Source organism: Onthophagus taurus, chromosome 3 (assembly GCF_036711975.1).
Source record: "Onthophagus taurus isolate NC chromosome 3, IU_Otau_3.0, whole genome shotgun sequence".
Taxonomy (NCBI): Eukaryota; Metazoa; Arthropoda; class Insecta; order Coleoptera; family Scarabaeidae; genus Onthophagus; species Onthophagus taurus.
This window is the reverse complement of record NC_091968.1, coordinates 27,989,570-28,002,914: the sequence shown is the minus strand read 5'-3', so window position 1 is coordinate 28,002,914 and position 13,345 is coordinate 27,989,570. Positions and strand designations below refer to the sequence as shown.

The 13,345-nt window shown below is 35.6% G+C and overlaps 4 protein-coding genes across 7 annotated transcripts in view; 2 read left to right on the top strand and 2 right to left on the bottom strand.

The window, feature by feature from the left end:
• The window catches only part of LOC111428761 (transducin-like enhancer protein 4), a 200,846-nt gene that overhangs the window by 123,491 nt on the left and 64,010 nt on the right, over window positions 1-13,345 (top strand). The gene's annotated exons all lie outside the window — the stretch shown is intronic.
• LOC111428758 (adult-specific cuticular protein ACP-20-like) lies at window positions 1,691-2,399 on the bottom strand. Its single transcript, XM_023064425.2, has one exon. The coding sequence runs from the start codon at window positions 2,338-2,340 to the stop codon at window positions 1,822-1,824; it is 519 nt and encodes a 172-aa protein (XP_022920193.2). The 5' UTR covers window positions 2,341-2,399; the 3' UTR covers window positions 1,691-1,821.
• Window positions 3,447-4,202, top strand: LOC111428756 (adult-specific cuticular protein ACP-20-like). The gene has a single exon (XM_023064423.2). It carries the CDS (start codon window positions 3,491-3,493, stop codon window positions 4,109-4,111), a length of 621 nt encoding a protein of 206 aa, XP_022920191.2. The 5' UTR covers window positions 3,447-3,490; the 3' UTR covers window positions 4,112-4,202.
• Window positions 10,223-11,020, bottom strand: LOC111428757 (adult-specific cuticular protein ACP-20-like). Its single transcript, XM_023064424.2, has one exon. It carries the CDS (start codon window positions 10,940-10,942, stop codon window positions 10,400-10,402), a length of 543 nt encoding a protein of 180 aa, XP_022920192.2. The 5' UTR covers window positions 10,943-11,020; the 3' UTR covers window positions 10,223-10,399.

Sequence of the window (13,345 nt, the reverse complement as noted above, 5' to 3'; positions counted from 1 at the left end):
GTAACGGAGAGTATGTAGTTTTTTTAAATGGAACAGCCTGTATATTTGATTATATTATGAATAGAATTAAATTTGTTTATACAACCGTATATGTTACTAACTCATAGCGTTCATAGTTTCTGAGATATTCAATTGTTTTTCCAAAATGTGTCCATTGCAGGATCTTTTTTAAAACGATGCAAAAACGACATTTTTTCCAATTTTGCCTTGAAACTATGTCAGATAATAGTCAAAGCCAGTAGGTATATGATAGTAACCAGAGATATTAGATACGCTATACAGCGTGTTCATAAAGCTTAGATCCTTTTGATGTTTTTCAAATGACTTCAAAACTTTAGTACTTTCCTGATATTTAGAATTTAAAGAATAAAGTGTAATAAAATATGCGTTATTGTATTCTGTTTATAGTTTCTTGCTGCATTTCTTTCAAATTATTTGGTAATTAAAAAAGGGATTTATTGTTCTGCCATTTAATTGTATTTTTTGTATTTTTATCACGTTTTGATTATTTATTTATTAAAGTTTTTTTTAATTGTATTTTAATATAATATCACTGATTTACAAGTGACAGACAAACAAAAAGAAAGTGTCAAAAAAAGCACAGAATATATTACATTTTGTAATTTTTTTAAGTACAATAATGACATTTTATTACACATTTTGCTTTAAATTCTAAATATCAGGAAAATTATTAAAGTTAAACATATGACGTACTTATCATTAATTAAAGGAAACTTGACGAGCAATTCAACTAGCACATAATATACAGTGTGTTCCATTTAAAAAATTTAAGAGGAAGCCATTTGAAAAACATCATATACACCATGAAAGTAACTAAGCTTTATAAACATCCTGTATAGTGTATCTAATATCTTTGGATACTATCATATACCTACTGGCTTTGAGTATTATCTGACATAGTTTCAAGGGAAAATTGGAAAAAATGTCGTTTTTACATAGTTTTTAAAAAGATCCTATAATTGGAACATTCTGGAAAAACAATTGAATATCTCAGGAACTATGAACGCTGTGAAATAGTAACATATACGGTCGTATAAACAAATTTAGTTGTATTCATAATATTATAAAATATACAGGTGTTCCATTTAAATAAATTGACGTACTCTCCGTTACACTTAAATGGAACACCCTGTATAAGTGAAAATAATTTTACGTAATAGAAAGTGATGAGTCAAGCAACTTTTGTATCAAATATTTTTTTGTTTTTCAAACGGTTTAGTAAATACTAATAACTAATAACTCACCCTGTATATAATATACAGGTGTCACACAAAAAACGCCCCAACTTTGTTATTTACATTCCGATTTTCATGACCTAGGTATCAAATGAAATGGTTTTATAAATACTACGATTCATGCTACAAATAAATTTTTTCCAATGCCATATTCAATTTTAAGCGATTATTAATTTTTGTTTTTTAAATTGCATTTATTTTATAATAAGCGATTTGCGTATTGCAATACCAATACTGTGATATTGGTTGCATACTTGCAATGGTGACGTCTGATACGATAATTAATCGGGTTTAGCCGTCTTGAAAGACGTGCGGCTAAATCCGAATGTTTCTAATTCTAGATCTAGTGATATTATAAATTTATATCCATACATTACAAAAATATATTCAAGTATTGTATCGGGTTTTAGTGGGGAAGAATGAAACTTTAAAACTTGCTTTTCAACTTCATCTATTTAAATATTATTATATACATGAATATATAAAAGAAAATAACACAAAAAACGTTTTGATTTAAGTTGTAATTGAGCAAATCATGGCACGGAAGTAATCGTTATCTTTTCATTTACCATTTTCCACCATCTCCGTTCCAACCACCTCCATTCCAACCACTTGGGTGCCATGCTGTTCCTTCTTGGATTACTTTTGCGTTAAATCCGCCTTTATCAGCTTCGTATTTGACGATTCTTCTTGTTCCATCGGCTTCTTTTAAGGAATATTGACCCTTAACTGCGTCTCCTACACGTTCTTCGGTTTGTTCTTTTCTATCACCTGTATGGCCATCGGAAACTCCATAACCAAAGGAGTATTTAGCTGGAGCCCAATCGTCTTTTCCGTCCCATCTTCCATCATCTCCGCCCCAACCTTTTCCACCACGTCCATCATTCCAACCTCCATTCCATCCACCATTCCATCCACCATTCCATCCTTTATTCCATCCTCCACCGTTCCAACCACCTCCCCATCCTCCAACTCCACCCCATCCCCTTCCACTATTACTTTGCCAATCTCTTCCAGTCCATGATCTTGCGTCCCAACAATGAACCGAACACAAAATAAATGCTAATAGGAATATCTTCAACATTTTTGTAATACTTGGATTGGTTCTTAACTGTTTTAGTTCTGGATGTGAACTGACTCTCGATGTTTAACACTGGGGATTATATACCAGTTGAGATAATGAAAATTTCACGTTCACTGCATCAAAGTTTTGCGTTTGTGGGGAATTTCAAAAAAATTCTCGCCCCATGCGTGAATGTGTTGTGTTGACCATGTGCACGTTCTATTCGTGGTAACCGACTGCGATTTGAAAATTCTGATCGCTTTCGTAACAGTTTGGAGGTTGTCCACTACAAAACTACCGGTTTTGCATATGCGTGTAACCTTAAAAGTTATTAAATTAATTATTCCATCTAATTAATAATGAGAGATTGTTTTTGTAATTTATTAGTTATAAATTAATTAAGATGTTCTGAATTAAAAAAAAACATCTTTGTGACCGCACCCTACTTATTAGAAATGTCTCACCTAGATATTTATTATCTCAAATTCGAGTAATTCAAATTCCAACGGTTATTACGCAAAATATTTGTTGTTTATTAATCGAGGTCTTAAAATAGAACACAAGTTGGGTAACGAGGAAACGGCAGCAGCTTTTGTAAACCAAGGCTAATGCTAATTTCGTTAATTTGTAGGTTAGATAATTTATTATTAACTCGGTTTGCTATAGAACATTTAGTACAAAATTGCTTTTAGGAGTTACGTTCCGTTTCGAACTCAACAAGATGCTAATTTAGCCAATTTGTAGGCCGCGTTTCTGCGGTAACTACCGACACCGACCCCCTGGGTCGTTCGGGGGGAGGGTCATAGGTCAAGGGTACTTACTCGAAGTGCTGCCATCTCGCCCGGTCAGTTAGCCAGCAACGTATCGAGCACATGTTTGCCCATGTAATTACCCCATAACACAACCCGGTAGCGGTATGATATCCCGCCCTGAATTCACATGGTAGATTTACCAATTTACATATGCGTCTCGTATTATGATTATATTAACATAATTAAGCAAAAATTTTATTATTTCCGCTTAATTTAACCATACACAAAAGCCCTCTACGGTTAATTGTGTTCGTTCACTTTACAACCTTGCCAATTTTTTATAAAACTCCCTATATAAACTCCTTCTAACTTGAAACATTCATCATATTGAACCAAAACGATAAACCAATAACACCAATATGTTAAAAATATTCTTTTTGGCTTGCATTATTTGCTGTGTCCATTCATGGGATGCTAAATCATGGACCGGTAGGGATTGGCAAAGTAATAGTGGACGCGGTTGGGGTGGAGGTGGTTGGAACAATGGTTGGAATGGAAATAAATGGGATGGTGAAGATGATGGTAGCTATAAAGGTGATAATTATAATGATGGCGATGATGGTAAATGGAATGGAAATGGAAATGGAGGATGGGGTGGCTGGGGAGGAAATAATGGTGATGATGGTAAAGATCAATGGGCTCCAGCTCAATACTCATTTGGTTATGGCGTAGCTGATGGTCATACTGGAGATAAAAAAGAACAAACTGAAGAACGTCTTGGTGATGTTGTTAAAGGACAATATTCATTGAAAGAAGCCGATGGTACTAGAAGAATCGTCAAATATGAAGCCGATAAAGGAGGATTTAATGCTAAAGTTATCCAGGAAGGAACTGCTTGGCATCCACAAGCTAGAAGTTGGGGAGGTGATGATGGAGGATGGGGTGGAAAAGGAGGATGGAATGGAGGTTGGGGAGGAAATGGGGGATATGGAGGAAATAGAGGTTGGGGTGGAAATGGAGGTTGGGGAAAAAACTGGTAAAATAATCCAATTTTGGTGCCATAATTCTTGTACATTTTTAATTATATCTATCCTAGATTTTTATTACATAAATAGACGTTAATTTGCATTATTTATGGTTTTCCTTATTTAACCAGCCATTTTGATTCATTTTCCACAATTATATTTTACTTCATTAATTACTCATACGTTTAGAGCGTAATGAATAGCTCAATTAAATTATAAATTAATTAATTCCGTTTGTAAACGGATTTAAAACTACCAATTAATTATTATACAAACACATAATCAAATAGATTAATGTCAAGCCTAAATAAATAATAGTTTACTTTGTATCTTATCATCTCCTCAACGCAATTTCAGACATTCTGTTGCAGTCCATATTTTAGATTTGTTTTTGAAGTTATCCCATCTTCATGAAAAAACGTGGAGTAATTTTAAAAATGCATCATGAAAACAAATCTCGAATTGCTAAATACTAAATGTAATGTTTAATGCAATTTAAGACTTTTTCTTGCAGTTGGAAGTTAGGCAATGTTTGAAGCATTGCTAGCATCGTTACAGACTTTGCTTAGCACCATTAATCTAATTCTATACATTTTTTATCACTTGGAGTTTGATTAATATAATTCCAAGATTTTTCTTGCAACATGGCATCCATCTAATGCAATTTCAGAGAATTTTCTTTATATTTCGAGCATTGTCAGTGTAGCCAGACTTCTTTTTGTAGTCTAAAATGCAACTAATACAATTCCAGACTTTCTCTTGCGATTTAATATTAACATTTGGACCTCTGCCTAATCTCATTGTTGTGGTGTATCTAGTCGTTGTGATTTTAGACTTCTTTTTGAAGTAATTTCAAACACTACCTTACAATTTAAAATCTATCCAATGCAATTACAAACATCTTCTTGCTGTGTAATTCCAAAATTCATCTTAAATCCTGGAGAATAAATCCAGATCTTTTCTTGCAGTTTGAAGTATGACCAGAATAAATGCTATGTTTTTTTTTAATTTAGAATCATACCAGTACAATGTCCAGAATAAATCCAGACTTTTTCTTGTAGTTTGGATTTTGGCCAGAATAAATCTAGTATTTCTCTTAAAATCTAGAATTATACTAATAGAATTTCTTGCTATTTAGAAGTTTGTCGATGCAATTCTTGCTATCTAGAATATGTCCAATGTAGTTCCTTCGATGACTAACATCTTCTCAGAACAAATTTTTTTGCAGCTTATCACTGCGAAGCCCATCCTGAACTCAACCTGAACCCAACACGAATTCAACCTGAACCCAAGTCCAACCCAACCCAAAATCAACCCCAACCCAAACCTAACACGAACCCAACTGAATTGCTTTTAATTAACTGTGTTAAATCTGAAATAAATTTGATTGATTTAATTCCAAGATGTATCTTGCAATATATCTAATGCAGTTTCATAGAATTTTCTTTATATTTCGAGCATTGTCAGTGTAGCCAGACTTCTTTTTGTAGTCTAAAATGCAACTAACACAATTCCAGACTTGCTTTTGTAATTTAATACTCCAATAGTTGCATGTCATCTAAGAAATAACGTAGACAGTCTGCCTGGACTAACCTGTTAATACTTTTGCATCATAGAAAAAAATATATACATATTTCTTCACTATTTTGGTATATCTAGTCGTTGTGATTTTAGACTTCTTTTTGAAGTCTGGAACCTGACCAAGGAAATTTCAAACATTACCTTACAATTTAAAATCTATCCAATATAATTACAGAAATTTTCCTGCTGTGTAGAATCAAGTCGATGTCGTTCCAAACATTTTCTTCCAGTTTGGAATTCGTCCAACATTTTCTTGCAATCTGAAGTCTGTCCAGACTTATTGTTGAAGTCTAGAGTCACATCAATGTAATTCCAGAGTTAATCTAAAACCTGGAGTCTTGTCCTGGGGAATAAATCCAGACTTTTCCTTGCAGTTTGGAGTCTGACTAGAATAAATACGATTTTTTTTTTAATTTAGAATCATACCAGTAGAATGTCCAGAATAAATCCTCCAGACTTTTTATTGTAGTTTGGAGTTTAGCCAGAATAAAAGTATTTCTCTTAAAATCTAGAATTATACTATTAGAATTTCTTGGTATCTAGAACTCCGTAGATGCAATTTTTGACTTCCCCTTGCTATCTAGAATATGTCCAATGCAGTTCCTTTGAGGACTAACATCTCCTCAGAACAAACTCGAACTTTTTTGTAGCTTATCACTGCGAATCCCATCCTGAACTCATCCCAAACCCAATTCAAACCAAATCCGAACCCAACCTCAACCCGAACTCAACACAAACTTAAGACGCACCCAACTGGAATTCTACCTGAACCCAAGTCCAACTCGACCCAAACTTAATCGGAAAATAACCCAAACCTAATACGAACCCAACCTGAATTGCTTTTAATTAACTGTGTTAAAATAAATAAATTAAAACTCGCAAGTTTTGAGGTTAGAATAGAAATTATCATCAAAAAGCAGCTTTGAGAGTTTTTCTCAAAGTTATTTTACAGTATTGTCAATTTAATTCCAGAACTTATCTTATAATATAGCATCTATCCAATCCAATTTAACCTTTTCACAAATATTTGAGAATTGTTGCTGATATGTTGTGCGCCTAAATGCTAAATGTATTTAATTCAAGAATTTATCTTGCAGTGTGGAATTAATTGACTATAATTCCTAATTTTTTCCCAATGTTCAAAGTTTTGCCAGAATCGTTACAGACTTTGCTTTGAAATCTACAATATCATTAATCTAATTCCAGACATTTTTTACAACTTGGAGTTTATTAATATAATTCCAAGATTTATCTTGCCATATGGCATCTATCTAATGCAATTTCAGAGAATTTTCTTTATATTTCAAGCATTGTCAGTGTAGACACAGACTTGTTTTTGTAGTCTAAAATGCAACTAACACAATTCCAGACTTCCTCTTGCTATTTAATATTAATATTTGGACTTCTGCCTAATTTCACTGTTTTGATGTATCTAGTCGTTGTGATTTTAGACTTCTTTTTGAAATCTGGAACCTAACCAAGGTAATTTCAAACATTACCTTACAATTTAAAATCTATCCAATAGAATTACAGAAATTTTCTTGCTGTGTAGAATCAAGTCGATGTCATTCCAAACATTTTCTTCCAGTTTGGAATTCGTCCAACATTTTCTTGCAATCTGAAGTCTGTCCAAGCTTGTTGTGTTCAAATAAAAGCACCCTCCATTGAAAGCAGAACTATTAACCTCAAAACAGAAACTAAATACCTAGGGGTAATACTTGACAGTAAACGAAACTGGAACTCACACTTAGATAAGGTGAGGAAAAAGGCCATCATGGCAAACCAGATCTGCCGCAGGCTCCTAGGAAGGAACTGGGGTCTCAAACCACGAATGGCTCATTGGGCCTACGTAGCAATAATCAGACCCATGGTCGCCTACGCCTCATTGGTTTGGTGGCCAAAAACAAAACATAAGACAGCTCAACAACAGCTGGCACAAATCCAGCGGTTAGCATGTCTTAACATAACGGGTGCAATGAGATCCTGTCCGACGGCTGCTTTGGAAGCCCTACTCGGTCTCACACCGCTCCACATATATATACAAAAGGAGGCAGCCTTAAGTGCCTTATCACTGAAAACAGTTTCTTCACTCAAGTTGATGCAGGATAACCTCAGAGGACACCTCGAGATCCTCAAAGACCCATGTCTAAATCACCTGATTGAAATTAAAACGGACCTTATACCGACGGAATACAATTTCAACCAACCGTATAAGGTCATATTTAGTAGCAGGGATGATTGGGCGAAAGGAGGGCCTCAACTAAAAAGAGGAACCCTAGCCTGGTACACCGATGCTTCAAAGACAGTAAGATCTGGAGTAGGCATCAGTGGACCAAATAGCCACATCAAATTGCCCCTCAGCTCGGACTTAACAATTTTCCAAGCAGAAGTTCTTGCCATAAACTTCTGCACCGCTTTGAACCTACAGAAGGGACAAAAAGGTGCATCCATAAACATTTTCACAGACAGTCGGGCCGCCTTAAAGGCAATTCAGGCCTACACGTGTGGCTCCGTACTGATCAGAGAGTGCACTAACAACCTGAGAGAACTCGCTAGGGGCAATGATGTTACCCTATGGTGGGTTCCAGGTCACAGCAACATTGAGGGCAATGAGAAGGCCGACAAGCTGGCCAAAGAGGCAGCAAACACGCCCTTCATTGGACCGCAACCTGGATGTGGACTACAAAAAAGCCACCTAAAACAAATAATCAACAACTGGGAGGCTTAAAAGATAGCCTTACGCTGGAAAGAACTTCCAGGTCACAGACAAGCGAAGAGTATGATAACTCCGTCGCAAAACAAAACCAAAGAGGTTTTATGCCTCAGCAAAGGGGATCTAAGAACGCTCCCAGGCTACCTAACCGGCCATGTGCCCCTAAAATACCACCTCTTCCACATTGGACAAGCTGAGGATCAAACTTGTCGACTATGCAACGACGAGTCAGAAACTGCTGAACATATACTGTGCAATTGCGTCGCCAGAGGACGTCTAAGGCACAACGTCTTCGGTAAAACTCCCCTGTTACCTACCGACATAAAGGTTCAAGACCTCAGGACAATACTAAGGTTCATTAAGGACCTACATTTGCCCTGCTTGTTGTTGAAGTCTAGAGTTACATCAATGTAATTCCAGAGTTAATCTAAAACCTCGAGTCTTGTCCTGGAGAATAAATCCAGATTTTTCCTTGCAGTTTGAAGTCTGACTAGAATAAATACGATGTTTTTTTAATTTAGAATCATACTAGTCATAATTTAGAATGTCCAGAATAAATCCTCCAGACTTTTTCTTGTAGTTTGGAGTTTAGCCAGAATAAAAGTATTTCTCTTAAAATCTAGAATTATACCATTAGAATTTCTTGCTATCTAGAACTCCGTAGATGCAATTTTTGACTTCCCCTTGCTATCTAGAATATGTCCAATGTAGTTCCTTTGATGACTAACATCTTTCCAGAACAAACTTTCACTTTTTTGCAGCTTATCACCACTAAGTTCATTCTGCACTCAATCCAATTCAAACCAAATCCGAACCCAACCCAACCCTAAGACGAACCCAACACGAATTCAACCTGAACCCAAGTCCAACCCAATCCAAATTTAATCTTAACCCAACCCTTAATTGCTTTTAATTAATTGTGTTAAAAAAATTATATAACTAAGACGGTTTAAGCGCAACTCGCAAGTTTTGAGGTTAGAATACGAATTATCATGAAAAAGAAGTTTTAGGAGTTTTCTCAAAGTTATTTTGCAGTATTGTCAATTTAATTCCAGAACTTATCTTGCAATATAGCATCTATCCAATGCAATTTTAACCTTTTCATAAATATTTGGGGAATTGTTAGTGTAGTCACAGACGTTTTTGCACTCCTATATGCAGTATGGAATTAATTGAGTAAATTTCTAGCTTTTTCCTAATGTTCAGAATTTTGCCAGCATCGTTACAGACTTCGCTTTGAAATCTGCAGTATCATTAATCTAATTCTAGACATTTCTAACAAGTTGGAGTTTGATCTAATGCAGTTTCAGAGAATTTTCTTTATATTTGGAGCTTTGCCAGTGTAGCCAAAGACTTCTTTTTGTAATGTAAAATCTTACTAATACAATTCCAGACTTGCTCTTGCAATTTAATATTAATATGTGGACTTCTGCCTAATTTCACAGTTTTGGTGTATCTAGTCGTTGTGATTTTAGACTTCTCTTTGAAGTCTGGAAAAAAAAAAATTAAAATCTATCCAATGCAATCATATCGGAGTCATTCCAAACATTTTCTTCCAGTTTAGAATTCGTCCAACATTTTCTTGCAATCTGAAGTCTGCCCAGATTTGTTTATGTTATGCAATTCCAGAATTCATCTTAAATCTTGAAGTCTTGTTCGAGCTTTATGTACTTGCAGTCGGATTCAGGAGTTTGGTTAGGATTCAACTGAAGTAGCCTAAGTATGGATACTTCTTACAATATTACAAGATTTGGGGATGTAGGTACATCAGAATTGCAATAATCTTCAACAACTAATTGTGTATTATATATTTGTGGAAAATAAAAAAATAATTATACTTCATAAATATCTATTTAAATATTACATAAACACTCACAATTAAGTACATGAGGAGTATGAACAATAATTACAGTGAAAGAGGATAAGAAAATAATAAAGATGAAAATGGCAACATGAAGTAATCGTAATCCTATCTATCAATTTACTTGTAATCCCATCAGATTTGACCCTTACCATTTTCCACCTCGACCCCAATCATCCCCATCTCCTTTCCAATCGCGTCTTCCAGCCGGATGCCAAGCTTCGCCCTCACGGATTACCTTCGCGTTAAATCCATTTTTATCGTCAGCTTCGTATTTAACAATTCTCCTAGTACCATCAGGTTCCACCAATGAATATTGTCCAACTACTCTATCTTTAACACGTTCTTCGGATTGTTCTTTTTTATCCCCTGTTTTTGCATCGGCTACTCCATAATTAAATTCGTATTTTGCTGGTGCCCATTGATTTTTACCATCGTCCCATTCACCATCATTGTTTCCTCTCCAACCACCATTATTTCCTCCCCAACCACCATTATTTCCTCCCCAACCACCATTATTTCCTCCCCAACCACCATCATTATTTTTTCCCCAACCTCCATCATTTCTTCCCCATCCTAGACCACCCCAATTTCCTCCACTATTGCTTTGCCAATCTCTTCCAGTCCATGATCTTGCACCCCAAGAATGAACGTGACAGATGATAAAAGCTAATAAAAAGATTTTCAACATGTTGATTTTTAATGCTTTTGATAGTACGACTATTGAGTTGAATAAGTCTGTGTTAACTGACTTGTAAATTTCATGGGTTTGGTTATTTATATACTCATGGTGGCGCTACTTTGGCTCGTTCATGCGGAACGAAATTTTCGTTAATTTGAACGTTTCGAAAGGTGGTGTTTGAAAGGTGGGAGTCGTTAAGGTCTTTAGTTTCTTTGTTTGGTTCATATGTGGGGAATATTTTTTAACCTAAAATTTAATCGGCTTAATAACATAATTTATTATCTTTGACCATATGGGCTACGTTGAGATATTTCTTTGTGATTTGTATTCAGGATGTGTAGCACCAAATTGCTTTACCGATTCTTTCCGTTTCAGTTTGTCTATTTGATCTATTTTTCATTTCCCCCCTTTTCTCTATCCGTTTATATTCGTTAGGAAAGGGACGTAATCGCGGATTCATCCGTGTGATTGTTAATTTAAAAACTGTCTGAACGGAGAAATAATAAACCTTTTTGATTTATTTTTGCGATGGTAATAATTATATCGAATTTAGCCGATTAATTCAATGTTCGCGTACATTATTAGCAATTATTTTCATTGTGGCTTGGTTTCGAAGATAATCTAATAATCCGAATAGCGGATTTCGGATTAAATTTTTAGGGCAAATGGAAACGCGATAAAACCAATGCGCCGAAATCGAATAATTTTGGGTGGGAATTATATTTGCGAACCGTCGGCAATAACGCACCGAACCCGGTTTAATTAGCGCCCGCGCATGGGATAATAGTAATAACAATGGGACGGTTCGGCGGCCGATCAGAATTTGTTTTAATGGTAAATCAAATCGGGCTCGGTCTAAATTCGGAAAGTATTTACGACCGAGCCCATTATTAATTTCGCGGGCATTGTGCGTGTAATGGGTAACGGTAGACGTTGAATTTGGTCTCTACCCAAATTCTATATCACGGAAAATAGATTTTCCCATTTCGACCATCGATTATTTATGTATGTACCGATGTTAATTGAAAGTATATGTTTACGTTGGCTGCTCTCGCTTCGAAATTAATACGCCTCGATGAATTATGACCCATCCGATTTATAATTAATACCATTTTGAAGTTATTAAATCAAAAAATTATTATTATTCTAACTTTTTCTTGCCATTGCTCCTTTTAGTCACTATAAGTCTATCCACAGTAACTCCAAAACTTTTCTTGCAGCTTGGAGTCTGACCAGAACAAATCCAAGTTTTTTTTTAAATCTAGAATCATGCCAGTGGAATATCTTGCTATCTCGAATACGTTCAGTGCAATTCCATACATTTCCTTCATTCCTAGAGTCTGCCCAGAACAAATCCAGACTTTTTCTTGCAATTTGCAGTTTGGCCAGAATTAATCCAGCTTTATTCTTGCAGCTTGGAGTCTGACCAGAATAAATACGATGTTTTCTTTTAATTTATAATCATACCAGTACAACGTCCAGAATATCTCCAGACTCCAGACTATGTATGTATGTATGCATATATGGATTACCACACTTAGGCCCCATTGGACCTCTTGTGCATCCTCCCATCACACACTCTGGTTACATCAACCAGCCTAAGGATTTGCCAAAGACTAGGACATCTCCCAGAGGTGTGTTCCTGATATGATGAGGGGTAATCACACAAGATGTGTCTGACCTTGATAAGAATAAGATGTTCCTGAATAAAATAATGAATAGAATCATACCAGTAGAATTTCTTGCTATCTAGAACCCTATCGATGGAATTTTTGACTTCCCCTTGATATCTAGAATATGTCTAGAGTAAATTCGGAGGTTTGCTTGCAGTTTGGAGTTTTACCAAAATAAATCCAGTCTTTTTCTTAAAATGTAGAACCATACCAATAAAATTTCTTGCTATTTAAAACTTTGTCGATGCAATTCTTGTCTTTCTCTTGCTATCTAGAATATAACCACTGCGAAGCTCATCCTGAAATCAATCCGAACTCAATTCAAACCAAATCCGAACCCAACCTCAACTCAAACCTAAAACGAACCTAACTGGGATCCACCCTGAACTCAACACGAATTCAACCTGAACCCAAGGTCTATAGAACATAAGGTTACCCAATACCGATTCTCCTCCTCTGAGAGGCAAGGTGGGTCAGTGACGTAGCTGGTTCTATGAACAACACAACACGATGCGAGGTTTAAATATTTTATATAGACTGTACCACAGTATAGGCACGTATAGGGTATCTTTTATTCTGACTGTATCGAACCAGTGACGTCAATTTGCGGGGTAATAATCGATACTACAGAGGCATAGGGAATGAGGTAACCTTATGTTCTATAAACCTTGACCTGAACCCAAGTCCAACCCAACCCAAACCTAACGCGAACCTAACCTGAATTGCTTTTAATAAATTG

Bases quoted from the DNA above. Each gene is read 5' to 3' on its own strand.
- LOC111428758 (XM_023064425.2), bottom strand. From the start codon at position 2,340: ATGTTGAAGATATTCCTATTAGCATTTATTTTGTGTTCGGTTCATTGT.
- LOC111428756 (XM_023064423.2), top strand. From the start codon at position 3,491: ATGTTAAAAATATTCTTTTTGGCTTGCATTATTTGCTGTGTCCATTCA.
- LOC111428757 (XM_023064424.2), bottom strand. From the start codon at position 10,942: ATGTTGAAAATCTTTTTATTAGCTTTTATCATCTGTCACGTTCATTCT.